Source organism: Lepidochelys olivacea (assembly GCF_965140295.1).
Source record: "Lepidochelys olivacea isolate rLepOli2 genome assembly, chromosome: 4".
Taxonomy (NCBI): Eukaryota; Metazoa; Chordata; order Testudines; family Cheloniidae; genus Lepidochelys; species Lepidochelys olivacea.
In genome coordinates this window covers 47,084,047-47,111,988 of record NC_140414.1, presented here as the reverse complement: position 1 = coordinate 47,111,988, position 27,942 = coordinate 47,084,047, and the positions used below count along the sequence as shown (strand labels likewise).

Genomic DNA, 27,942 nt, shown 5'->3' with positions numbered 1-27,942 from the left:
AAGCACTACAGAACGCTGTCTGTAAAGCGTCATCCCTTGTTTTGTTGAAAAGGGATAACCAAAAGAACCCAAAGGAAACCAGTTAAGACTGTCATTTTATTTTATTTAGAGGGGGGAAATATTGTCAAAAGCAGTGTTTCAAGTGAGACGTTTTCCAAGATTTGACAACCTGTGTAGTATACATTTCTTACACTGAGAAATTTATGCCCTATTTATAAACACAAAATTATGGTCTCTTCCTGCAAGCAGCACCAAATGTAGTACTATTCATGAATATAATCTACTGCAGGCTAGAGTACTGAATTTGAATTTGCAGCATGTACAAATTGACTTAGCAGTATACTGAAAGGCATATCCAGATACACATTCTCATTTTATATACACATTTAAAATGGATGAATGATTCCTACTTCCCTTTCTTCTCTTAGCATTAAAGAACATTAAAAATACAGAAGCTTTTTGTAGTGCGCCAAATCACACACATTATACTGTCAGTACAGGTTCAAAATATAGATGATATTTTCAAATAGTTTTTTATGAATCACTGGTAATGTACTTTCACAAAGTAATTGGTACAAAAATGAAAAGGGTTATAAAGGATGTGTAAATCTAAATATTTGTCTTTTGCTATATTTCATCAGTAGCTCTTTAAGCACTTTATAAATAAGGTCTATAGCAGTGATGGGCTGCATGCGGGCCACAGGTTGCCTATCAAGGTACTCTGATTGCGGGCCACAAGACATTTTGCTGACGTTGACCGTCCACAGGCACACCACAGTTCTGTTCTGGTCAATAGGAGCTGTGGGAAGTGACGGCCAGTATATCCCTCTGGCCCCTTCACCTGCAAGCGCCGCTTCCCACAGCTCCCATTGGCCGGGAACAGAGAACCATGGCTACTGGGAACTGCAGGTGCAGTGCCTGCAGACAGTCAATGTCAACAAAATATCTCGCGGCCTGCAATCAGATTACCCTGATGGGCTACAGGTTGCCCACCACTGGTCTATACTATCATCCCCCTTTTAAAATGTGGAAAATGAGGCACAGAGGTAAATTGTCATGCCCAAGACTATAATATAGGCCCGAGGCAGGTTCCTGTTTAGTAAAAGATGGAAATATAACCTTTTGGGGGGTAATATTATATAATATGAAAGCTATTCTCCCTTCTCACCAGAGACAAAACATTTTTTATTTTTTCTACAAATTTAAGTGAATTTTAACGCTTAGGAAAAGGAAGGTAATGGCAATGGCTTGAGCCAGGCTCAGTTCGAGCTTTCTCAGTCAGCTCTTTCCAGTGTACCTCAATCTTAACTAGTAACACTTGTGATTCCACTTTTAACATAGCTACTCTGGCTACAGATACCTCCATGACCTCTATTTCTTCTAGCAGGACCTCTCAGCACCTTCTCTAGAGGCATAGGGAAGCTCCCTCCTCCAAGGGAGTAGCTACCCCTCTAACATAATTGTATAATGTCTTATATGGTCACCTGAGCACTTCTTGGTAGCAAATCTGCTGCCTGATCCTCTGCTGGCATGAACCTACTGAAGTTAACATCACAACATTGATTCAGGCCAGCTGAGGAGCTGATCCTGGGTATTCACTACATGGAATAATATTCAGTGAAGTATGCTTAATACTTCTCACCTTCTCGGATTTTCAAACGAAGAGCAGATTTCCCCGCAACTGACAATAGCTAGTCTCTGAAGCACTTGGAATGGGACCTGCAAAGAAAGAGTGCCCATTTCCTCATCCACACAGAAGGCACAAATGTGGGGTTTTCCTCACTGTACTTTGTGCATAAAGACTTCTCTTCCCTGTTTTTGGTTGAGCTCTTCATAAAAGTCCAGAGAAGCAGAGAAGGAGCTGTCTTAATCCTTAACTAAAGGGGTGAAGTGTTGAATCGTCCCTCTCAACAGCATCAGGCATTTGGGGAAAGGGTGGTCATCAAAAAAAAAAAAAAGGCAAAAAACATTTGTTACTTGTGATGTCAATCTCACTAATTTTTGAGTCCTCTACACTCTTCCAGGAATAGCGCAGACAAGACCTGAAGTTTCTTATGTGAAAAAACCCCCACTAGAAATAAGAATTGTAAAAATCTTCCAGGCCTTCTTTATAAACCGTAAGACAAAGGATAGAAAGGGGGAGCACATACTGTTTTCCCCACCCTTGTAGGTTGCCTTTAAAGAGAGTTTGTTGATTAAGGACAGTGGTTTTCATCTGTGAAAAACCCTTAAAAAATTTCAAATGGAGGTGTGGACCCCTTTGGAAATCTTAGGCATAGACTGTGGACCCCCAGGGTCCATGGAACACAAGCTGAAAATCACTGATTTAGGAGAATGCTCTTGAGGTGACAACTCTGTCAGTGAGTTCAGTCATGGAGAAGAAACAAGAATTTAGTAGGTCCACCCCCATCAAAAGGTAGTTAGAGACAGACAAAGCAAAGCCCCCTTAAAATTACAGAACACCCACAAAAACAGCAGTTGAGACAGGAGGGTGCTACTCCTCTTTAGTAGCAGGTGAATAAGGACAAGAACTGACTTTGTAGTAAAGGGAAATCTGTGGATGAAGCCCTCAGCTTTCCCACCCCCCACCCCAGCCCATTGTTTTGCAAAGCACAAACACGCCAGAAACCCAGACCAAATTTCAGCCTTTTCTCTCCATCTGAGGAGTCTGGAGCTGTATTTTTTGCTTCCTATGCAACGTAGTATAAGAGGTAGGGAGGCGGTTAATGGAGAGAGCATGGAAACAAACAGGCAGTATTGTTGCTTAGAGACAGTGAGCTCATTTCCATTAGTATCCCACTCCACCTAGTAGCTTCATACTTCTCTCATGCATCAGTTTGACCTCGTCTCAGTGTAGATTGGGTGGATACTCAAATTTCCATTTCTAGAAATTAAAAGCTACAGCACTATCTAGTTTGTCTCTACATCCATGTGCTGAATTTTATTTGTAAATATCACTGGCATAACTCCTTAAAAGTTTGCTTTATAGCTGTATAAACATTTCCGTGTACCTGCAAATTTTCCACCCACTGAGTTAGAGTCATACATAAAACCTACCGAGTCCTATAAAAATATGAACTCACTAGATACATGTGAATTTAATAACTGATTTCTCTTAGGACCTGTGATAATTTCAGCATCTGTTTGAAGCACTAATAGCACCAAGTCTAGAGCTCTGCGCCATGCTTCCACCTTGGGTGTAACATTGTCATATATCTTTACAGCCTCCTCAGGTTTAGTTGAAAGACCAAAATCCACCATGACCTTATCTCCTTTATTGAACTCTTTCAGAATATATGCTGAAGGAGAACCACAGTCTGCTGCTTTTTTGAGATGATGCTCGATGGAAGTGCTTACTTCAAACTCTGATGCATAATGAGCAGTGTTACACATGAGTCTTGAAAGGTACTGATGCCAACCACTTGCCAGAGCTTTAAGCACAACTGGTTTATACTGTGTGAATGATTTTGTCAGCCAACAAGAAGACATGTAAAAATCTCCTGAAAGTTTTTTATCTGCTTGCTTTAAAGATTGTTCTTCAAGCTTTTTAAGATGACTGAGACACAACAGTTCAACAGCACCACCTCCAGGAAAAACTTTCTGGTCAGTTAGAGCATGATGCAGGCGATAAGCACAAGTCCAGAAATGATCTTCAGTGACTTGCATCTTTGCAGTTACTGTGCTACTAAGCACAGCTGTTACCAGATGTATTCCTTCAGCTTTGATACTGATTGGCACTTTGTTATCCAATTCCATTGTGCTCAAGTCACCAGTTCTCCAGAAATCCACCCAGACACCGCTACCCACACAATGACTATTTACCTGGGAAAGGTATGTCACCAGCTGCACTCCTGTGCCCTTCCCAAAAGCATGTAGCACATTGTGCGTTACTGGATTGATTATCAATATGTTATTCAGGATGCATCTTTCCATTAAACTTTCACACACATTTCCTTTTACCAAAACTAAATTTACTTTTGCTTGTATTAAAACATCTAACGCACAATTTATCCATAAACTTTCTGAGCTACTTTCTTGCAAACCTACATTTTCTGATATTATTCTGACATTTGATGGTCTATTAAATCCCAAGTGACGATACTTTTCCGTTAGATCACCATCTACAAGAAGAATCTGAAGCGGTCTATCCTGAAGTTGCTTGGTAACAGCGACTTTCTCTGGTGATACTAAAGTGATATACCCCGGACACACACAAGAATAATGTTCAGACAATCCTGGTAAACAGCACGTCACAACTTCTGCAATATTAAATTGAGAAGAACCTGTGTGATCAGCTACTTGTTGCTGGCATCTGACAATATCCTGTACCAATTTCATGCTAGACTGATTCCCATGGCTAAGAGCCATTGCCAATTGTCCAAAATCATTAAATTCATAAGGACATGCTGCAGGCCCAGTGGGAGGACCCCCAAAATTGTCTACTTGGAGTGAACAATGGCTTTTTCCTGGAATGTTAAAGTATCTACTATGAGTTAATCTTGTTCTTTTGTTACAGCTGGATGTAATCAAGCTGCTTCCAGGAACTGCAGGCATAGTTTTATTGCCCACTGGTTCATCCAATAAGGGTGTTATATAGTCTGTAGTGCATAGGTGTGAATTCAAACATCTGTTATGAGGATCGCAAGAGCTTGCTTGATGAGAATGAAGGCCTTCTGGAATACTTTCTTTAGATACAGGAACCTCTTTAGGAATATGCACAAGAGGGTTTAAAAAACTGTTAGATCCAATACTAGAAGTTTTATTTTCAATAATTTGGGGCCCCAGACAGCTAGAACTGAAGTGAATGGGAACAGAATCGGGCCCTTTATATAAATCATGTACTGATAGCTGAAGACACTGGACTTTTTCACTGCAAGAGTTCAATCCTTCAGACATCACAGATACTATTATTGAAAAAGGAACATTCTGCTGAAGGCATTCAAGTACAGCACTGCTCCATGCACCAACAAGAAACAACAGGGTAGTCATCCCAGTTTTATATTCTTTGTTCTGTGCCTGAATTGTTTCATTAAGAAGCTGTCCCACTGCACTAGTTAAATCCAAACTTTCAAGAAGTCTAACTGCAGAACAAGTCAAAACACTCTCACTGGTGCTTACATCTACAATAAATTTATATGATTTTACTGGCCCTAAAAGTGTTCTTCCTATTGACGCTAAAGATGAAAGCTGCTGAAGTCCAATGTGACGTCTTCTGTTCACATTTCTGAAAGCCATGATCAGCTGTCAATATCTGGAAACAAAATACAAGTTTATTGCTTCTGTCTTTATTGCGCAAGACTTCATTCTTGACAAAAATGTAACAGTACACAGTATATAATTAACAAAAATTAACTGAATACAGATTGGGTGAAGTAACTTTACACTGCATAATATTGTATTATAAGATGTTGTTCATGTCTGACGCATGCAGTTGTTGAAATATTGCACTGCTAAGACATTACAGAAGATTTTTTCCCAAAATTAAAAGGTATTTTAATTTTACCCCATAAATCAAATATATTTGATTTAATAAAGCAGATCAGATTTAATAATAAAAAAGACCACCACTCCTTAGGACCATACCCAAACCATTCCTCTTCCGACTTCTTTTCTTATGTCAAATCTTGCATTTGTTTGTCTGATTCAGAATGCATGTTGTTAGGGCTGGAAACATATCTTGTCTGCAAACACTAGTAGGCATAGGTTTTACTACCCTTAGTGATACCACTGACTTCAAACAGAGCTGGAAAGGGACCAACTACCATATTGACCATGAAGATATTTCATTCCCACTCAGTGGCAGGCTCTCCTAACATAGTCATGAAAAAACGGTCTAAAGCCACACTTTTTTATGCCTCATGAATAAAATACAAAGATTTTACAGCTTGGACTTCAATGGCACTGCTCAGAGAAATGAACTTAATTTTAAAACACTTTCTTTAACATGTCAAAACTGAATGCCTTCTCTTTCCCTATATAACCTCTCCACTCCACAACCTCTTTCAGTGTTGAAACCGGGCACTGGACTAGATGACCTCTTGAAGTCCCTTCCAGTCCTATCACTCAGGCCCATAAACTGGTAGTCATCTTTGACTCCTCCTTCTTCCTTGCCCCAAACGTTCAGGCCATGTACAAATTATACTGCTTCTCCCATCACACTATTTCTAAAGGCATGTCTACACTGAACACTCGGGCAAGTTAATTCACAGTAAATTAAACCAAAGCAAACGAAGGCCACTTTACTTCTGACCAAGAGCATCATCACAGGGGTTTACTATGCCTACACTAATGCAATTTAAAGTCACAAGTTTAGTTAATTTATCTGAACTTTTCTGAGTGTCCCTATGTAGACATGCCCCAAGATCCAAACTTTTCCCACTGATCCTCTAGCTAAAATTCGTTCTTGTCCAACCCCTCCTATCCTAATCTATTACCTTCTACTCTTTGGCCTCTCTGACACCCACATAATCCCCTCTCCAGACTATAGAAAATGCCACTGCTAAAATCATCTGCCTTGTTTGTTGTTCTGACCGTGTCGCCCTGTCTTTGAATTCCTCCAATGACTTACCCTCCTGTCCCACAGTCAAGATCAAGCTTCTTGTCCCCACATAACTTTGCCTTTACCATTTATTCATCCTTGTCCCTTTTCATGACATCCCCTGTCCCCCTTCCATTCTATTAACAAGGCTGCCTAGTAAAATTTTTCAAGTCCTGCATGTAAGACAGCAACATTTTTACAGGTTCATTTATTATATATTTGTTCCATGCAATGTCTTTGTAGGCCTGAACTAAGGCTTAAAGGAACCACTGAAGTTTGAATTGAACACAGAACTTTCTTTTAATTTATTTAGTAAGACAAAGTCAGTAAAACTTAAGTCAGTTCCAAGAGAATCACACACTCAGAATAATTTTATTCCACGTCTATAATCATTGTGATTATTTTTAAAGTAGGATTTTAAATAAGCAACTCATATTAACTTCTGAAACTGTACTGAAGAGGGATGGGAAGGGGAATGTGCACCCAAAAAAAGAACTCTTCTTGGCAGCCTCTTGTGGTAATAATCTAAGCTTGTCAAGCTATATATCAGTATTTTTCACAAACAATCCTCCTTTTTCATTAGTGGAATCCTTAACAATTTTACTTGCCAGTTTCGCAATTATTTCTTTATTTATCCAGACACAGTGGTGAATGAAGACAGACACAAGGATGAATTTTAAGCAACAGACTGAAACTTCATTAAACTTGTGGGGCACTTGCTGTCCTGTCACCGATACCCTCACATACCCATACCCTCATTTTAAATGGTTTCAGTGCAGGAGTTACAAGTCTCCTACCATATGAACCAATAACTTAGAGCAGACCATCTCATCTTATCCCTTGGATTCAGCTCACTCTTCTGAATCCTATCAGTACCCCCAAGACCCATGAGGGGACAGACGTTACTAAATGGTGGGAGACGTCAGCCCGTGAAGGCCATAAGGTCTTCTACTTCTGGGAATTGTTAATTTTAGCCTTTTAAATGCACTGGAAAGTGGCTGCAAGGTGCAACAAACTAACATCCCTATCAACTACCAAGGCTATGTCTACACTTAAACTGCTGCAGCACTTCAGCAATAAATGCTCACTACAGTGAAGGGAGGGGTTCTCCTGTCGCTGTAGTTAATCCACCTCCCCGAGAGGCAGTAGCTAGGTTGATGGAAGAATTCTTCCATTAACCTAGCACTGACTACACCTGGGGTTAGGTTGGCTTTTTTACACCTCTGAGCAACATTTTAGTGTAGACCTGGCCTCAATCCTATTTAACCTAAGTGCACCTCCAGGATGCTGAGAGGAAGGAAAAAAAAACTGTCAGAACTATGAGAATTTGGCCCCAATAGAAGAAAAACCCCTTCCTGATCCCCAGACAGGCTACTGGTCAGACCTACAGCATCTGCAAGACACAGCTGTGAAAATATACTTACAGGTAATAGGGTGGAGCTGCTGAGCAAAAAGAGGCTCCATATGGGCAAAGCTAGGGTTTAAACTATGAAAGGAGAAACCAAGAAACCAATCAGCTCCTTCCTCTCTAGTTGGCCAAAGAGTAGATAAAGCCTCTAGAGGGGGAAGGGCCACCCCTGCAACCTCTCCAGGAGTGTTCTTCTCTCTGTTTCTACTGGGACTGACCCAATAACCAGCAGTCCCATCAAGTTTTCTACCTGTTGAGGAAGCTGTGAATTAGTACTGAACCCATGCTTCTGCACTATGAGGTACTATGGTGCTGTCTATCAGATGAGATGAAAAACCAAAGCTCTGTGATTTGTGATAAAAGATACTGTGGCACCTTCTGTAAAACAGAGACATTCACACCAGCACTATGGTCAATTCCAACACTGTCAATTACAGGCTGTTCACCTAAAGTTTCCCCTGATATTTCAACTGAAAAAGGTAATCCTCACTTCCTGTCCTAAATCTGGACTGCTGCTGTAAAACAGATGCTTCAGTTCAGCCTATGGGATATACTAGAGATGTGAAGTAATCCCTACAGTGCTACGTATAACTTGTATATCAGTTCATAAAGCAATTTGGGTATCTTTTGCTTGAGACATTTTATGTAAAAGATCCAATGATTTGCATTTTTGAGCTGTAAAAGCTTGTAACTTTTTTCTTTTCCATCATGCGTACATGTATATTGGTAATAACCATAACATACAAGTGACTGTAACACAGGAAATTAACATGTAGTACAAGACATTGCATTTAGAATTTTGTCATTTCATACTTCTTTCTTCACTCATCCAAAACAAAAACAAAAAGTTAGTTGGGGTTATATTTTCAAGTTACCTACAGCAGAAAAGGCCAGGGAAGAGTGAAGAAGAGGAGGAAGAAGACCCTGTAAGATAAAGAAAGGCCTTGTCTACACTGAAAATGCTTTGCCAGCATAGCTATGTTGGTATAGCTATGCTGGCAAAGACCCGTAGTGTAGACACAGCATATGCCTGTGGTTCTCAAACTTTTGTAGTGGTGACCCCTTTCACATAGCACACCTCTGAGTGCGACCCCCGCTTATAAATTAAAAACATTTTTTATATATTTAACACCATTAGAAATGCTGGCGGTAAAGCGGGGTTTGGGGTGGAGGCTCATGACCCCCCATGTAATAACCTCGTGACCCCCAGAGGGGTCCTGACCCCCAATTTGAGAACCCCTGGTATATGCCAACAGAAAGCCAACTCCGAGTGATATCAGCTACACTGACAGAAGCACTCTTCTGTCAGCACATCTGCATCTATACTGGGGGTTCTTCCGGCATACCTATGTCACCTCGTAGGTGTGATGTTTTAACTAGCCTGAGACCCTTTGACTGCCTTAATGGGTTTCTACCAAACCAACCTGCACACTGACTTACAGGACCAACTCCACTGGAAAGCCTATCCTCTGTAAACAGCTGAGCAGAATAAAACTCTTTTCAAGAGAAAGAGTATGTTTCACTGCATCATCTTTCTTGGCCTAAAATGTGCAGTTTATTTTTACAGTCTGAAGTAGAGAGAGAGAGAGAGAGAGAGAGACTGTATGTTTGTATTACTTTGCTTTCCCCAGTAGCATCTTCATCTTTAAGGGTCTTCACTATAAAATTTTGAATCAATTTGCCAGCTCTTAGTATATTATCATGAAGTGATAGTAAAAACTGCTGAATTGTCTGTACATAAGTGCACATACCCACCCACACACCCCATTGCTAGCCCTGGTGCAGCAGCATAGTTACTGGAAAACAGGTAGCTGAAAAATGTTTTAGTTTACTATGAGCCATGCAGAGTAACAGCAATTCCTTATCCCATCTACCTCAAGCATATTGCTATTTGGAGACTGACAGTCTCTCAAAAAATTTTCTGGCTAGAGACAGGGGGCTTGTCTATACTAACTGTACTGCAGTGGCACAGCTGTGCAGTGCTTAGGGAAGATGCTGCCTACACTGACTCCGGTCAGTGTGAGTCCTCCACCTCCCATAACACAGTCTACACTTGGAATTAGGTTGGTATAACTGCGTTGCTCAACTATGTAGTTATTATTTAGTCATAAGCTGGCAGTGTAGACCAAGCCCGAATCTTAAAAGACTGCATTCCTTTTTCACTCTAATACATACTTGGGGGGCTCGGCAGCTATGCACTTGGGTGGCTAGCCCAAGATACCACCCATGCCACCACAGCCACCCTGCTATTTTTAGCATCTTGTTAGGGCGTAGTTAGCATAGGTCTATCTAGTCACTCTGGGAAGCACGCTCCCAGCAGTTGTGTAGACCTACCCTACTACATGGTAAATTCCACAGCATCTCAGAACTAGGGTGACTAGACGGCAAGTGTGAAAAATCAGGACACCTTTTTGGGGGGACGGGGACGACATATAAAGCCCCTAATAGCGGGAGGGTCCCAGTAATAGCAGGACATCTGGTCACCCTATCTCAGAACACACTGTGCCCTGACTAGGTGCATAGACATCAGACTGCCTTGAGAGCTGCATTCCTGACTTTGCCTGTTTGCCGGTAAGGAAGGTATTCTTCACAAGCTCAATCTGCAGGGCATGTGACAGCCTCTCATAAATTGTTGTGGCCAGTAACCAAGTCTCAGAAGCCTGCATTCCTTTTCCCTAAAGAAGAGTCTGCAGCTCTGTTAAACACACAGGGAAACAACTGTGTACATTGTATCAGTTTTAAAAAATGAAAGACAGTGAAGGAGCAAATTGGCTGAAGGTGATTAGGCACTAGAACAGACTTTGCTCATTAGCAGAGGCCTCCCCCAATCTAGTCTTGCCAAGCGCATGGCCTATCTCCTCACTTAAATAACTACAATAACTAGTACACAACTAAGTACAAGTACAATAACTCCTCACTTAAAGTCTTCCCAGTTAACGTTGTTTCATTGCTGATCAATTAGAGATCATCATTTAAAGTTCTGCAATGCTCCCTTATAACCTTGTTTGGCAGCTGCCCGCTCTGTACACTGCTTGCAGAAAGAGCAGCCCGTAGCAGCTAGCTGGTGGGGGCTTGGAACCAGGGTGGACTGGCGGCCCCGCATCACCTCCCCGCTCCCCTAAGTTCCCTGTGCTATCAACTGCTGGCAGTTCAGCTATCCCTCACCCCATTGCCATGTGCTACTCCTGCCCTCTGCCCTGGAGCTGCTCCCAGGAGCCTTCTACTTGCTTTGGGGGGGGAAGAATTGAGGGGGCTGTCAGGGTGTTCCCCTCTGCCCTGTTCCTGTACCCCACTTACCCCTTTTCCATGTAGAGCGGGGGGGGGGAGGAGGGAACATGACAGGGTTCAGGACAGAGGGAGCTTGCTTGCAGCAGCTGCTGTCTCAACTTGCTGATCTACTTAAAAAGGCAATAAGAAAAGGAGTACTTGTGGCACCTTAGAGACTAACAAATTTATTTGAACATAAGCTTTCGTGAGCTACAGCTCACTTTATCGGATGCACGCACGAAAGCTTATGCTCAAATAAATTTGTTAGTCTCTAAGGTGCCACAAGTACTCCTTTTCTTTTTGCAGATACAGACTAACAGGGCGGCTACTCTGAAACCTGTTAAAAAGGCAATGTACTTAGAGTGGAAAGGGCGGGGGGGTGAGAGAGCCTGGATTTGTGCTGGACATGGCCCACCTTGATTACCATGTGCATTGTAGGGAGAGTGGTCACTTTGGATGAGCTATTACCAGCAGGAGAGTGAGTTTGTGTGTGTATGGGGGTGGGGGGGGGGTGAGAAAACCTGGATTTGTGCTGGAAATGGCCCACCTTGATTATCATGCACATTGTAGGGAGAGTGGTCACTTTGGATGAGCTTTTACCAGCAGGAGAGTGAGTTTGTGTGTGTGGTTTTTGGAGGGGGGTGAGGGGGTGAGAGAACCTGGATTTGTGCAGGAAATGGCCCACCTTGATTATCATGCACATTGTGTAGAGAGTTGTCACTTTGGATGGGCTATTACCAGCAGGAGAGTGAGTTTGTGTGTAGGGGGGTGGAGGGTGAGAAAACCTGGATTTGTGCTGGAAATGGCCCAACTTGATGATCACTTTAGATAAGCTATTACCAGCAGGAGAGTGGGGTGGGAGGAGGTATTGTTTCATGATCTGTGTGTGTATATAAAGTCTGCTGCAGTTTCCACGGTATGCATCCGATGAAGTGAGCTGTAGCTCACAAAAGCTTATGCTCAAATAAATAGGTTAGTCTCTAAGGTGCCACAAGTACTCCTTTTCTTTTTGCGAATACAGACTAACAGGGCTGTTACTCTGAAACCTTAAAGAGGCAATGCATCTCTCTCACATGGTATGTATCTCTGTCTCCCCTCTCTCCATTTGTGCTGCCTTGTAGAGGATGAGGCTATATTAACAACGTGTTAACCCTTGAGGGCTCAGCTGATTGCTAGTTCATCATTTAGTATTCCCTGGGAAATATCCCACCCTCCTCCACCACCACCACCACCACCTCAACCAAGCTTCACAATCAGCATTGCTGTGTATAGGATTAAATTGTTTGTTTAAAACTTATACTGTGTGTGTGTATGTCTATATAATAGTCTTTTGTCTGGTGAAAGAAATGTCCCTGGAACTTAACCCCCACATTTACATTAATTCTTATGGGGAAATTGGATTTGTTTAACAGCGTTTCGCTTAAAGTTGGATTTTTCAGGAACGTAACTACAATGTTGAGCGAGGAGTTACTGTATCGTACTCAAGTCTCAATGAGGAAACTACATCCGCCCCCCGGCCAGTTTCTCTCCCAGGAATGCCTCCTCCTAGACCAGCCCCTTGGCACCACTGTTAAGGTGTCTCAGCGGGGAGGCTCTCCTGGCAGCCCAGCCCAGCCGCTGGCCCCACCGTGCAGGCACCCCGCCAGCCACGCCCCCCGCAGGTGCTGTCCCAGACGCGGGGTGAGAGAGGGCTGCAGCAGCGCGCGGATGCCCGCGGGAGTTTCTCGCGCTACCCCCGGCTGGGAAATGGGCGCAACCCGCTCGCCACAGCGGCTGAAAGCCGGGTTCCGCTGCTTGGGCCCTCAACGGAGGCAGGGACAGCCACCCCCCGCAGCCGCTGGACCTCGCCCGGCCCGGCCCAGCCCGCACTACTGACCGCTCTCCGCCGCGCGCAGGGGAGGGCCTGGGCCGCCTGCGGGGGAGGGTCACTCCCGTTCGAGACGTGGCGCGCGCGCAGCTCGGGATTTCCGTCGTTCCAGGCAGGCGCATGCGCCCAAGCTCCCGGGAGCCGCGAAAACGGGGAATTGTTGCCGGGACAACGACGCCTGTGTTTGTAGTGTGTATCCAAGCCAACGGGCAACATGGCGTTCGGTGTGACCTCACAATGCCCGTCGCACCTGACTGGTCCCGGGTGTGGGCGGGGCTTCGGTGGCATTCCCGCTGGTCATTGGACGGGCCGCGCTGCCGGGCCCAGGAGAGGCGCTCGGTGCGTGCAGGTGGCAGAACAATTGACGCCCCGTCTCAGCCCGCGGCGGGGGGGGAGCCGGTTTGCACCGAGTGCCCCGCGAGCCGGATGGTGAGTGTGCACGCGCCCCTCCCCTAGCAGGGCTGGCCTGGTAGCGGTAAATCCGCCCCCGCCATCCGAGCGCGCCGGGACCCCTTCCCCAGCGAGACAAGCTGCCAACCCCCGGGCCTGGGCAGCGGGGCACGGCCCGCCCCGCCCCACAGCGGCGAGGTTCAGCGCCCTGTGTGAAGACTAGGTGGGATCCCAGCCCTGCTGCAGCAACCAGTGCTGGGCCCTCTTGGCAAAGCTGCGATGGCGGGGGAAGGCGCAGGGCTAGTTCCAGGCGAGCGGCCCCATGCGGGTGGTGTTCGCTCTAAGCAGTGGCTCTCTTGTTTTTAAAGCCGTTACCATCAAATCGTGGACATCCTGCCAAGGGGTTAATATAGGAGCCCTCTTCAGCTCTGGGCAGACAGGCTGCTCGATTCTGGCTGCGTGCATAGGATTCTGGGCCTGTGGTGTTGCTGATTCAAGGAGTGGGTGTGGTGCTGCTTTTTGTTTTTGTTGTTATAGGGACACCCCAAATCAGCAACTTTACAGGGTATCCTGTATTTGCTTGTATATGCCCTAGAGTGGCTTATCCTCATGTGACGACTCATCCATAGACACTTCCCTTGGCCTGGGGTCCTTGGTAAGCACCTGTCTGAATCAGCTCTGTTGTTTCTCCGAGCTACACCGAGAGGCTAAGACACTTGAGCTCACCTTGAAGGCTGCTACGCGGCCCCTGGAAAACTAGTCTGTTCAGGTTTTCCACCTCTTCCACTTATTTTTTATGTTATGGGGCATTATTGATTTTGACTAGATTGCAGGATGCTAAAATAAACCTACCCAAATTTAATTCGAGTAGGACAGGTAAAAATTCCTTTTTTCAGGGTGACATAGTGATGTCACTCTTTTGTCTAATAGAGATAAAATACCAAACATGGCAAATCTGCAGTTTGAATTTTGGGAGTGATAACATGCAGGGAACACACACAGTGCCGCTCACACTGGGTAAATGAACTCTCTGAATTAGTTTAGCCTGTTCTGGTGTCTGACTGTCACTTAGCACATACACCAAGTGTGTGGGCAAGAAAAGAATGTAAATGAAATATTTGCACTGAAGAATTTGTGCAGTGTTAAAATTTTAAATGTGTGGAAAGAACGATAAGCAGTGTACATTTGATCAACTGGATGTATGGAGAGTTTGAAAGACACAAGGTTTGGGCCTCTGCTGTATAACAATTTATCCTTCCTTTTCCATCAGAGAGTCTCCCTGTGAGTCCCTCTGTTACTTAAATGTGATATATCTTAGGGCTTTTTAAATATTAAAAATCTGGAGCAGCCATGTTAATGGAATGAAATGTGAGAGAGATTTGCTGGAGTAATGGGATCCTAAGCTAACCTGGCATGGACGAGTCATGTTAAAAATAAAATTCCAACCCAAAATAGAATCTAAAAAAAAAAAAAGTTAGTTACCTTAGTGGCATTCCTACTGGCAAAAAGTTAGGACAGGGCCTGAAAAGTCTAATTTCTTACTATAGGTAAGAAACTTTTCCTATTAAGTGCAAAATTAGACTTCCCTTGTAATAACTTTTTATTCACTTTTCTCGCCCATAAAGTTTGAACTTTTGAAGAATACTGTTTTCATGTGAACCCAGGCAGAGTCAAGAACCAGCACTGAAGACAGTCTGAAGCCTCTTGTGTTCAGAGATGCGGTGGAAGTTGCCATTCCTGTTGCAGAATTGTACTCCAGATTCTAGGCTTTAAATTTAAAAAAAAAAAAAAAAGGGAGGGGGAAGGAATGCAATTCTCCATTGAAATATGTCCCCTTTACACTACTCTGGCAATGTAATAGGGACTTGGGGAATACACCCTGCATAAGTGGCTCCTACATAGCCAGTCCCCTTTCCTCTCTCTGACTGTCAGTGACTTAGGAGTGTATTAGAGCTAGGCACTATACTTGCCATTTTCTGGTTTCTGTGGCCCAGGGTGCCAATTAAAGCAGAGTACAAGTTATAGCAGCTCAGAAGCTGCTCTAATTTAATCAGGGGCAAGGGAGAGCCCCAGATAATCCCAGAATGAGCACTCCCATTTCTGTGCTGAACACAAGTATTGAGGTACTCTTGAGTCATGCTCAGAGTTGAAGCCTATAGTGCTAGCAATTATGGTTGTGAAGATAGATTTCTCTTAATGTTTTCAAGGTTAAATATATGCCGTGCTGTCTGCAGACAGACTGAAGCAGTAGTCAAGAAATGTAAAATCCTCAGTCATCTAAGTGGTGTGTTAACACTGCCACTGAAAGATGACAGTTTGTGTAAACAGTGTTAATTATTTAATTGGTGATTATTCTGGCAGAAACAGCTAGCTAGTGTGTTTATCCCAAGCTGCCTAAAGCTCAACACTTTCTCTTTGGGGTGGTTCCTGATAGTCTGAGCAAAAGGATTCTGGGTGCTGGCCAGAACTGAGCCAACATCTACTAGTTGCAGCAACAGATGTGCTCTTTGTTCTACTATTGCGGAGTATTTTTTGGTTTGTTTTTTTGAAATGGGTCTTTACCAACTTTTGTCTTTCATCCATTTATTGAAGGCATCTAACTACAGAAAAGCTGGCGTGGGTGCTTCCCAGCGGAAGAAAAGTGGATTGAAACCAGAACTAACTGAAGAACAAAAGCAGGAGATCAGAGAAGCTTTTGATTTGTTTGATACTGATGGATCTGGAAGCATTGATGTAAAAGAACTGAAGGTTTTAATTTTTTCTATGTTTATTTTCAAAGTTGTAGCTGTTGACCTGCTCTATTCACCAGTGTCCAAACTCAATTGTAGGCTGGCATTGTCAGTCCCAAATAATATATGAAATGGCTTGTTTTCGGAGAGCTAAATTTTACAAAATGTAAACCAATGCTTGGGTGCCCAACAGGGCTGGATTAACTCTCCTGAGGCCAAGGGCTATTAGATTTTTTGGGGTGCCTGTATACAAGTCTCTCTCTAATTTAAAACAAAATGATCACAATTATGGCATCGAGGCTATTAACGCTATACTAAACTTGCCTTTTAATTAACAAAGCTGTTCTGTGGTTACATTTCAGTCTTAACATGTAGAACACAGTTAAGTTAATTCAAAATAGCCTACTTCTTACCTTAGAACAGCTGTTATATTAGTTTCTTTCTGGGAAGGAGTTTGGGTGCAAGAGGGAACTCCAGGCTGGGGCAGAGTGTTGGGGTGCAGGAGAGGGTGAGGGATGCGGGCTCTGGGAGAGAGGTTGGTGCAGGAGGGGATTCTAACCTGGGGCAGGGGATTGGGGTGCCCGAGAGGGTGTGAGGTGCAGGCTCCGGCAGGGAGGCGCTTACCACAGGGGGCTACCAGCCAGTGGTGCAGCAGGGTTTGGGCAGGCTGCCTGAATGCATGCTGTGGCCCCACGCAGCTCCCAGAAGCGGCCGGCTGCTGTCACATCTCTGCGTGCCCTTGGGGGGAAGGGGACAGCGTGTCTCCATGCGCTGCCCGCAAGTGCCCCCCTGGCAGCTCCTATTGGACAGGAACCAGCCAATGGGAGCTGCAGGGACAGTGCTGTGGGCAGGGACAGCACGCAGAGGTGCCTCTCCCCCGCCCTCCAGGGGCCGCAGAGATGTGCCAGCAGCTGGCCGCTTCTGGGAGCGGCATGGGGCCATGGCATGCAGGCAGGCAACCTGCCTGAGCCCTGCTGTGCAGCTGGACTTTTAGCGGCCCGGAGATCGCGATCGACTGGGAGAGGCTCCAGGATCAATCAGTTGATCGTGATCGACAGGTAGGTGACCACTGAATTGTATACAATTATGGATTTATTTTTGTGGGGTCCCCCTTTGCCTGAGGGCCTGGGCTGTAGCCCCTACAACCCTTGCATTAATCCAGCACTGGTGCCTAACTGGAGAAATCTCAGGCTGGATTTTCAGATGTGCTGAGTTACTCTCAGCTCCTGTTGACTTCAGTGACTTTAAACACTAATCCTTGTCAGCACAGTCTGGCTGGTCTAATTAATATATTGATAATATGTAAAAGTTAATTTTAGAACCAATAAATTTAACAGCTTCTAAGAGAACAGAAATTTGCAATATGTTTCTTAGGTAAAATAATTCAATACATCACATGCATTCATGATTTCTAGAGCTGTTTGGGAGGAGTTTCATGACTCTGAAACGTCTTCCATTCTGAAATGGAAAGAAAAAGTAATACGAATTTTCCTTGATCAGAAATCCAGGAAACATTTCATTTTCACAAAACTTAAATGCTTCATTCCAGTTTCAACATTCCTTTTATATTTTGGTATACAAGATAAAAACGTTTTAAAACAAAATAATTTTAAAATTGAAAATCAGAAATGTTCTGTTTGGAAAAGGTTGCAATGGTACGTCTCAACCTTATTTAAATGCTTTTTTCAATTTTCATTTCAAAACAAATTTTCATCAGAGGCAACATTTTTCCACAGAATGTTTTACCTTTTGGTTAACTGGCATTTTCTGATGGAAGGACATTCTGTCAGAATGTCCAACCAGCTCTAATTATTTCCTTTACCTGAACCTCAGAAAGAATGAGTGTTTATACCCAAAATCCACTCCAATCCAAGTATTTTTGAAACTGAACGTAATCTTTCTAAATTAAATTTGCTTCAGGCACCTAGTATGCTGATGATGCTATATAAATAATTTTGAGAAGCAGCAAGCATAGTTCTAAGGTGCTGAAAGACTGCAGGTACAAAATTTAATCTTAAAAATACCTTCATGTTCGCTCCATCTATGACAGTCTAAATATCACGTTTGTAAAGTTATGTTTTGTATTTTGTTTGTGGCCTGTAAATGGCGGGGATTTTGTTTTCTGACTGTCACACTGACTGATTTTAAAGGACCTTAAATACCTAATTGTTGTTACATTTCTGGCTTTGTTTGTTTTTTCTCTTTAAATAAATATCAAAAGTCCCTAGAGCTAGGAATGGGGATTCCTTTTAACTGTTTATATATCAATAAGTAGAATAGTAGCTTACCTTGACATTAGTGAGGGTTTTGCTGTACAGTTCAATAGGAGTAGGATCAAGTCTCTGCAGGTCTCCTGTTCTCACGGAAGTCCCAGTTCAACAATTCAGATCATCTGTAAAATAACTTACATATTGATTTTCAAGATAAGAAATTTATGTTGTTTTTGTTAGAGCGGTGAGTGTTACAGTCACAAAAAACTACTCAACTCCAGAAGAAAAATGCCATTACCAAAAGGATGAGAAATGTAGATAAGAATTTCTTTGTGATTTATATGCTTTAAGTTATAGTTGCAGTTTGAGGAAAAGAACTGAAACACTGCTTAATGCAAATGGTTTAGGTATAATTCTAGTTGTATACGTATGTTAACCGAATTGCTCTTTGTTACAGGTAGCAATGCGTGCACTAGGCTTTGAGCCAAAGAAAGAAGAAGTTAAAAAAATGATCACAGATATCGACAAAGAAGGAAGTGGCACCATTGAATTTGAAGACTTTTTGGCCATGATGACCCAAAAAATGGTAATCATCTACTTCGTCTGAAAAATCAAATGCGATAAACGAATGAGGACATTTAAACAATGGGTTTTTATTTTTTCTTGATTTCATTTTAGAATGAGAAAGATTCAAAAGAAGAAATCTTGAAAGCCTTCAGATTATTTGATGATGATGGGACAGGAAAGATTTCTTTCAAAAATTTGAAGAGAGTTGCCAAGGAGCTAGGAGAGAATTTAACAGATGAAGAATTGCAGGTAAATTCTGACCTTACCAATAATTTCCCAACAAGCTTTGGGCCAGTCCTTTAGCTCTGTCAGACACAATGTCAGGTTACTCTGAAAGAAAGACAGGAGGCAATAGATATGTTTTAATTAGGCCACAACTTCATTCACCTAAAATATCTGAGCAATAAATCACACAGTGCGGGTCATTATTTTCGTAATTGTTTCCCCTTATTTTGGCGGCTGCCGTCAAGCCCTTCTCCATCCAACCTAGTCCCAGCCAGCCAGTTGCTGGGACCCCCCAGCCCTCACCTCGTATAAAGTTGAAGGGGGCTGAAAAGAAACAGGTGTTAGCTCCCTGCTATACCAGATGTTAGGTTCCCCAAACCCCACTTCCCCAACTTTCCTCTAAATTCCCTTCTAATCCATTTTATCTGATAACTGTGTCCCTTTTGTAAGGGACATTATAAGCCATTTTCTTAAAATGGTAACAAATTGGTGGATGTGAGGGATCTTCCATCATCATACATAAAGAGGGGCTCCCCCCCACCTGTCTCAAGGCTACGTAAGTCCTTAATGACCCTACCGGACAAATCCTTACCTCATCCCCCTCCTGTAGCATGAAAGACTTATGTTGCCTTCTCTCTCCCAATCTGTTTTCAACATCCTCTGATCTCTCTTCTCACTGTACTCAGAAGCTCTTCCTGAGTTATCCCTTACCAACCCAGTCACTGGTTCACTGACTCTAAAAGCTCCAAGAAATGCTACCAGGAACGCAGCCTTGAACAAGGCCACCTCCTATGCATGTTTGCATATTTGCTGGAGAACTTTCACCAAATCCCTAAGCATCTGAACAGTGATGGGACAACAAGGATCCTGCCTAGGGCCTGTGTCTCAAAACCATCTCATTACAAACCTCCAGACTAAGATTCTAGTACAAGGATCTGGGTACCCGTTGCCCTACTAGCAAATGTAAAGCCCGATAGGCAACTGGAGCTGGTAGAGAATGTCAGCCCATGTTGCCAGAAAAAACATGTAGTGAAGTATCTGGTCCTCTGGAATAGGCCATATCACAGGGAGGCCGTCCCTCCTTGAAATTACACAAAATTATTAAAGCTTCTGTCATAAGCCCTGAATGTTAGTGTCTCTACCAATCGGTGTACTGCCCCAAGAGCCATCATGAGACAAGGTCCCATGGGACCACCATCATCTGTTTGGTTTCCTTATTGGCTCCTGGCACCAGCTCCCAAAATCCATCCACTTGAAATCAAGACAATGCATTGTCTATTCCATTATGCATCCTGGGAACATCTTTGGCAGAAAAACAGATGTTAAAGTTGAAACACTGCAGGATGAATGCTCTAGTCAACCTTATAACCCTGGGCAATCTGGAGGACTGGTGCTTACTAACATGTAACACCAACATGCTGTCACTCCAGAAATGCACTCTTTTTTGTTTGCGAAATTCATTCCCCAAATAGTCTCTTCCACTAAAATGGAAAAAAATTTCAGGAAGCCTACATCCTTTACTATCCATTTTTGTATCCAACCAGGGCTACTTCTGAGCACACCAGCTGCCTTAGTGAAATACCCCAAAACCTATTCTCCTCCCAGTGCATTTAAGTGAATCTTTAAAACTGCCTCTATCATCCATTCCTCCCTCCAAAAAGAACCTCCTATTACAATGCATCAGAAACTGTTCCCACACTCCTAAATCCTCCTTCATCTCTTAACGTCTATAACATGGTTCAGCCTTGACATTCACATGTTGACAGTTGAGTGCAAAATGCAGTATTTTTCTACATTTTCAAATATATTGATTTCAATTACAACACAGATTACGAAGTATACACTGCTCACTTTATATTATTTTTATTACAAATATTTGCACTATAAAAAACTTTTCAGTTCACCTCATACAAGTATTGTAGTGCAATCTCTTTATCATGAAAACGCAACTTACAAATGTAGATTTTTTTTTTTGTTACATAACTGCACTCAAACAAGTCAATGCAAAACTTTAGAGCCTACAAGCCACTCAGTCCTACTTCTTGTTCAGCCAATCGCTAAGACAAGCAAGTTTGTTTACATTTACAGGAGATAATGCTGCCCACTTCTTATTTACATTGTCACCAGAAAGTGAGAACAGGCGTTTGCATGGGACTTTTATAGCCGGCATTGCAAGGTATTTATGTTCCAGATATGCCTAACATTCGTATGCCCCTTCGTGCTTTGGCCACCATTCCAGAGGACATGCTTCCGTACTGATGACGCTCATTTAAAAAAAACAATGCATTAATTAAATTTGTGACCGAACTCTTTGGGGGAGAATTGTATGTCTCCAGCTCTGTTTTACCCACATTCTGCAATATATTTCATGCTATAGTAGTCTCAGATGACTCAGCACATGTTCATTTTAAGAACACTTTTGCTGCATATTTGACAAAATGCAAAGCAGGTAACAATGTGGGATTTCTAAACATAGATTTTGGAAGGCATTTCAAAAGATTCTTAAACCTTGGGTTAAGTGCTATAGCTGAGAGGGATGAGGTGTGGAGCATGCTTTCAGAAGTCTTAAAAGAGCAACACTCCGTTGCAGAAACTACAGAATCTGAACCACCAAAAAAGAAAATCAGCCTTCTGCTGGTGGCATCTGACTCAGATTATGAAAATGAACACACATCGGTCTGCATTGCTTTGGATATCGAGCGGAACCTGTCGTTAGTATGGACACATCCTCTGGAATGGTGGATAAAGCATAACGGGACATATGAATCTTTAGCGCATCTGGTATGTAAATATCTATCTTGGGACGCCAGTTGCAACAGTGCCATGTCGGTTCTCACTTTCAGGTGACATTGTGAACAAGAAGCAGGCAGCATTATCTCCTGAAAATGTAAACAAACTTGTTTGTCTGAGTGATTGGCTGAACAAGAAGTAGGACTGAGTGGACTTGTAGGCGCTAAAGTTTTACGTAGTTTTATCTTTGAATGCAGTTATTTTTTGTACATAATTCTACATTTTTAAGTTCAACTTCCATGATAAAGAGATTGTACTACAATACTTGATTAGGTTAATTGAAAAATACGATTTCTTTTGTTTTTTACAGTGCAAATATTTGTAATAAAAATAAATATAAAGTGAGCACTGTCCACTTTGTATTCTGGTTTGTAATTGAAATCAATATATTTTTCAAAATGTAGAAAACATCCAAAATATTTAAATGTTACTCTATTGTTTAATCGCGTGATTAATTTTTTTAATCATACAATTAATCACGATTAATTTTTTTTAATTGCTTGACAGCCCTACTTTAAAGTAAATAAAAGGTCTTGTATATTGAGTCTGGTTGTTAGTCTTAAATGTTCTTTACAGGAAATGATTGATGAAGCTGATCGAGATGGAGATGGAGAAGTAAATGAGCAAGAGTTTTTGAGAATCATGAAGAAGACAAGCCTATATTAATGTTTGCTATTGCCTTCACTTAGGGTTGTTTTAAAAGATGACTTGGAAAAGACTTTAAAAAAATATTAGCTTTCACCCTTTTTTGATGTTTCATAATATATAAAGAAGGCCTAAAAGGGGATGTATTTTTGTTTCTTTTCTTTTTTGGATAGTGTTTTTTATGATAAAAATGCAGGGTCTATATAGCCTAGATGACTGTGGGTGACAGAAGAGCTAGTGAAATGAGACATCCCAGGAGTGAAAGCTGAGAAGTAGAGTTAGTCAAACTCTTACTCAGTTTTTTGTTTTTGTTTTTAAATGTATGTAAGTTCAGTGACTAACACTTTAGAGAAAGGACATTGTTGGAAACACCCAGGCCCCTTCATTTAAGATGTGAGAGCCGATAATACAACATGTTCTCCAGCAAACCTAGAGATGAACTGAGTTGACTTCTTTGATATTTCTAATGCATTAAAATTAAATTATAGGTTGAGTTTATACTTCCAAAAGAAACAAAGGCACAAGGCCAATATTTTTGTTCTTGTAAGCTTTTCAGGTTTGGTGGCTATCATGTTTTTTTCCATTAAGGAATCTAAAATCTGTTGCATATCCATCTTTATTGTTCCTGTGGCTGGTTGCGTTGGGACCCTGTGGCAGGTATGTGTAGTAGCAGATAGCCATGTACAGTACAACTCCTGTTATCCCAAATGCCTTGCTATCTCTAGATGTTGTTTCATTTCACAGTCCAATGATTGTCTGAAATCTGGCTTGTCTGAACTTGGTTTCTCTCATTTTGTTTAGATTATCAAAGTTGTACTATATAATCATTGTCTTGTTCCCAGGTACTGATGTCTGAAGCATTACTGAGTTTCTACTGTTCTTTTAAGTACTTGGAGTGAAATTCATCTGTAGGCACCACTGAAGGCCAGGCTGTATACACAAGAGTAACTTTACAACTCCTTCATACAATCTGATAGCACCTTGACAGTACAGAAATAATTTGTTATACTATACAGATGTCAAGAACTAGCAAATAAAGAGGTTTCTATGCATATGGGAGCTGCTTTTTAATTTTTATTTTATAGGCGGCCTCATTTTGAGAATGTCCAGGTATTGCCAATTTCAGCCTAACTGGTGCTTCTCAACATTTCCTTTCTGCACACAAGCATATGGCAGCGAGGCTTAACATGTTATCTAAGGACATAATCCAGAGGGAATTATCATCCTTGATTCACTGTCAGACAACCAAATGAAAAGTTGTAAGGAAGCCATACAACCTAAACTGTGTCTCTTGATTACAGCTCCTAAATGGAGTTCAGAAGGGGGAGTGTAACACTTGCAGTTGCTTTTCAGCTGCAAGGCCCCAGCAGGGGAGAGCTAGTCCCAGCTAAGGAAGTGGGGAGAGTTAGTTTATTTGAACTCTTGATTTGCAGATGCAGAGCTGATATGTTTTGTTAGAATCATTCTGGCTTCGGGCTCTGTACTGATCTTCCTCTGTATAAGCTAAGTCACAGTTAGCTTATATAGAGGTGGGCTCAAATCCCTGGATGGCCCTACGTATTGAACTGAGCCTATATGAACTAGACCATTTAATTTTTATCAAGTCAATGTTAACTTTTTCTACTGCAGTAGATGTGATCTATGGCACTGTAAGATTTTTTTAAAATACATGGTTCAACTTTGTATAAAGTGAAATAAAACAGTTTTGCAAGTATACTACTTGTGGAGTTGAGTTCAGGAAATTGAATGTACTATCAAAATATCACTGTTTTGATTTGTGTGTACAGCAATTCTGGACAAGCTTTTAATTCTGTATTTTATAACACTTTCCAAAAGAGAAATGCATAGCCTCTAAATATTCTGTCAAATAAAACTTTTTTCCCTGGCATGCTGATTAAAAGTTTCTTACACTAAGCAGTTCTCTTCAAAAAGGGAAATTTCAGCCTCTAGAAGACTGGGGGAATCCCAGAACTTGTTCGAGTGACTGTACAGTTTTTGAATGTTGCAACAGGAAAAGGGTAATGACTCTTGTTTACCTATGATGCATTTAGTTTCTTCCTGCCCTAATCACATTACTCACAGTGAAACATAGATTGATTCTGAAGCTAGGAAAAACATATATAGATTTACTTATTCATGCTGAAACCTTGTAGCTTGGCTAAAGTGATGAGCTTGTTAACTAACCTCTTCAGTCTCATAGACTCATAGATATTAAGGTCAGAAGGGACCCTTATGATAATCTAGTCTGACCTCCTGCACAATGCAGGCCACAGAATCTCACCCACCCACTCCTGCAAAAAACTTCTCATCTATGTCTGAGCTATTGAAGTCCTCAAATCATGGTTTAAAGACTTCAAGGTGCAGAGAATCCTCCAGCAAGTGACCCGTGCCCCATGCTACAGCGGAAGGCGAAAATCCCCCAGGGCCTCTTCCAATTTGCCCTGGAGGAAAATTCCTTCCCGACCCCAAATATGGCTGTCAGTTGAACCCTGAGCATGTGGGCAATCTGAAGTTTTGGACAGTTTTTTGAATTGGAGTAGATCTTACCTCTAGTGAATGTAGGGCTAGAACGGTCCTCAAGACATCATCAAATCCAGCTCCTGCATTGTGGCCAGGACCAAGTAAACCTAAACCCTCCCTAACAGATGTTCATCCAGCCTGTTCTTAAAAACCTCCAATTATGGGGATTCCACAACCACCATGGAAGCCTAGGCGAGAACTTAGAATTAGAAAGTTTTTCCTAATTTCTAACTTAAATCACTCTTGCTGCAGTAGAACATGGAGAACAATTGATTGCGGTCCTATTTATAGTAGCCCTTAACATATCTGCAGACTGTTATGTCCCACTTCAGTCTTTTCTCAAAGCCAAATATGTCCAGATTTGTAACCTTTCCCAATATGTCAGGTTTTCTAAAACTTGTCATTTTTGTTGCTCTCTTCTGGACTCTTTCCAATTTTTCCCCATCTTTCCTTAAATGTGGAGCCTAGAACTGGACACAGTACTCCAGCTGAGGCCTTGCCAGTGCTGAGTAGAGCAGGACAATTAACTCCATGTCTTACATACGACATCCCTGTTAATACACCCCAGAATGACAGTAGCCTTTTTTGCAGCTGCATCACATTGACTCGTATTCAATTCGTGATCCATTATAACCCCAGATCCTTTTCAGCAGTACCACCAGTCGTTCCCCATTTTGTAGTTTTGAATTTGATTTTTCCTTCCTAAAGGAATTACTTCGCTTTTGTTTTTATTGAATTTCATCTTGTTGAATTCAGACCAATTCTCCAGTTTGTCAAGGTCATTTTGAACTCTAATCCTATCCTCCAAAGTGTTTGCAACCCTTCTCACCTTAGAGTCATCTGCAAATTTTATAAGTATACTTCCACTGCATTATCCAAGTTATTAACAAAAATATTCAATAGTACCAGATCCAGAAGTGATTCCTGCAGGACCCCAGTACATATACCCTCCCAGTCTGACAGAAGCTACTGATAACTACTCTTTGAGTATGGACTATTATTTTCCAGGTACTTACGTTCCAGGAGCTTTCCAGATATTAAAGTTAGGCTGACTAGTTTTTAATTCCCCAGATCCTCTTTGTTCCTCTTTTTGAAGATAAGTTATGTTTGCCCTTCTCCAGTCTGCTAGAACCTCACCCATCCTCTAGGAGTTCTCAGCGATGACTGGTAATAGTTCCAAAATTGGTTCAGCTAGTTCTTTAAGTACCCTAGGATAAATTTCATCAGGCCTTGCTGACTTGAATACATTTATCTGTTTTTTCCCTATTTTGGCTTGTGTTCCCCCTTGTTGTTAATATTAATTGTGTTAAGGGTGGTCACCATTCACCTTTTTAGTGAAGACTGAAGCAAAATAGGCAATAAACACATCATTTTTCTTGATTTCATCAGTTATTAGCTCTCCTTCCCCACCAAGTAGAGAACCTACACTTTCCTTATTTTTCTTGCTCCTAATACATTTATTGCCTTTAATGTACCTTGCTAGCGGTAACTCATTTTGTGCCTTAGCCTTTCTGATTTTGTTCCTACATGCTTTTGCTATTCTTTTGTACCCTTCCTTAGCAATTTGTACACGTTTCCACTTTTTCTAGCATTAATTTTTGATTTTCAGGCCATTAAAGAGCACCTACTGGAACCATATTGGCCTCATACTACTGTTCCTTTCTTTCCTTTGCTTCAGGACAGATTGCAGTTGTGCCTTTAATATTGTCTATTTGAGAAATTGCCTGCTTTCCAGAACTCCTTTTTCCTGTGGATTTTCTTCCCATGGGACCCTTACCTACCAGCTCTCTGAGTTTGTTAAAGTCTCCTTTTTTGAAGTTAATTGTCTTTATTATTCTGCTCTCACTCCTTTTTCTTAGGAATTACTAAATTTATCATTTCACAATCACTTTTGCTCAAATTGTCTTCCGCCTTCAGAATCACCACCAATTCCTCTCCGTTAGTCAGAATCAAGTCTAAAATGACTGGCTCCCTGCTTACATCTTCCAGGTTCTGGAACAATTAAGTTGTTCCCAGTACATTCCAAGAACTTACTGGAAATTTTGTATTTTGCCATATTACATTTCCAACACTTGTCTGGGCAGTTAAAGTCCCCCATTACTTACCATAAGGGACCAGGGCTTAGGTGATCTGGCCTAACAGTCACAGCTAAGTTGGTGTCCACAAGTCACAAGGCTGCAGTCAATAAGCAGAAATCAGAGTAATCACTATAAACAGGATCAATAGGCAGGAGTCAGAGTCAGCTGGGATCAGTGATCAGAGGTAATTACCAGTCTGGAATCAGGAGGCAAGACTCAAGGTCAGAGGCAGCTGAAATGGGAGACTGGAGATCAGAAAGCAAGGTGAGGTCTGGAGTCATAGCAAGCCAAAAATCTGCATGATTGCCTAGACAACTTCTTGGAGATCCTCCACGGTTAAATAGTGAGCATGAGCCAATAAGAAGGCTGTAAGTTGCTGTCTTTCTGGATCCTTTGGGCAGCCGTTCCTGTGCCTAATCTGTATGACATCACAATGGCAACATAGATCAGCTGTCCCACGCTCTGCAGACCTGGGTTCTAGGCCTACAGATCTGTACAACTACCAGCTCTCGTGTTTTGGAGAGTTCTGTTGTTTTGTTCTAGAAATGCCTCATCCACCTTCCCATCCTGATTTGGTGGGCTCTAGTACACCCCCTACCATGATGTCACCCCTGGTTTTTGCCCCTTTTACCTTTATCTAGAGACTCTTTTTAGCTTGTCTGCTCCAATGTCCTGGATCTCAGAACAAGTGTATATATTCTTGATGTA

General features: G+C 42.1%; 2 protein-coding genes across 3 annotated transcripts; one reads left to right on the top strand and one right to left on the bottom strand.

Annotated features, from left to right (window-relative positions):
* Nucleotides 1–82: 82 nt before the first annotated feature.
* Nucleotides 83–13,177, bottom strand: BBS12 (Bardet-Biedl syndrome 12). Its single transcript, XM_084625933.1, has 2 exons — nucleotides 13,090–13,177; nucleotides 83–5,251 (listed from the first exon to the last, which is right to left on the bottom strand). Exon 2 carries the CDS (start codon nucleotides 5,233–5,235, stop codon nucleotides 3,064–3,066), a length of 2,172 nt encoding a protein of 723 aa, XP_084482059.1. The 5' UTR covers nucleotides 5,236–5,251; nucleotides 13,090–13,177; the 3' UTR covers nucleotides 83–3,063.
* Nucleotides 13,158–24,350, top strand: LOC311519443. Of its 2 annotated transcripts, none has more exons than XM_084625937.1 (5): nucleotides 13,158–13,509; nucleotides 16,063–16,218; nucleotides 18,867–18,995; nucleotides 19,088–19,225; nucleotides 23,479–24,350. In XM_084625937.1, exons 1-5 carry the CDS (start codon nucleotides 13,201–13,203, stop codon nucleotides 23,533–23,535), a joined length of 789 nt encoding a protein of 262 aa, XP_084482063.1. In that variant the 5' UTR covers nucleotides 13,158–13,200; the 3' UTR covers nucleotides 23,536–24,350. The 2 variants fall into 2 exon arrangements, with proteins under 2 accessions (XP_084482063.1, XP_084482062.1); XM_084625936.1 differs by having other exon boundaries at nucleotides 13,172–13,509; nucleotides 22,568–24,350.
* The last annotated feature ends 3,592 nt before the right edge of the window (nucleotides 24,351–27,942 follow it).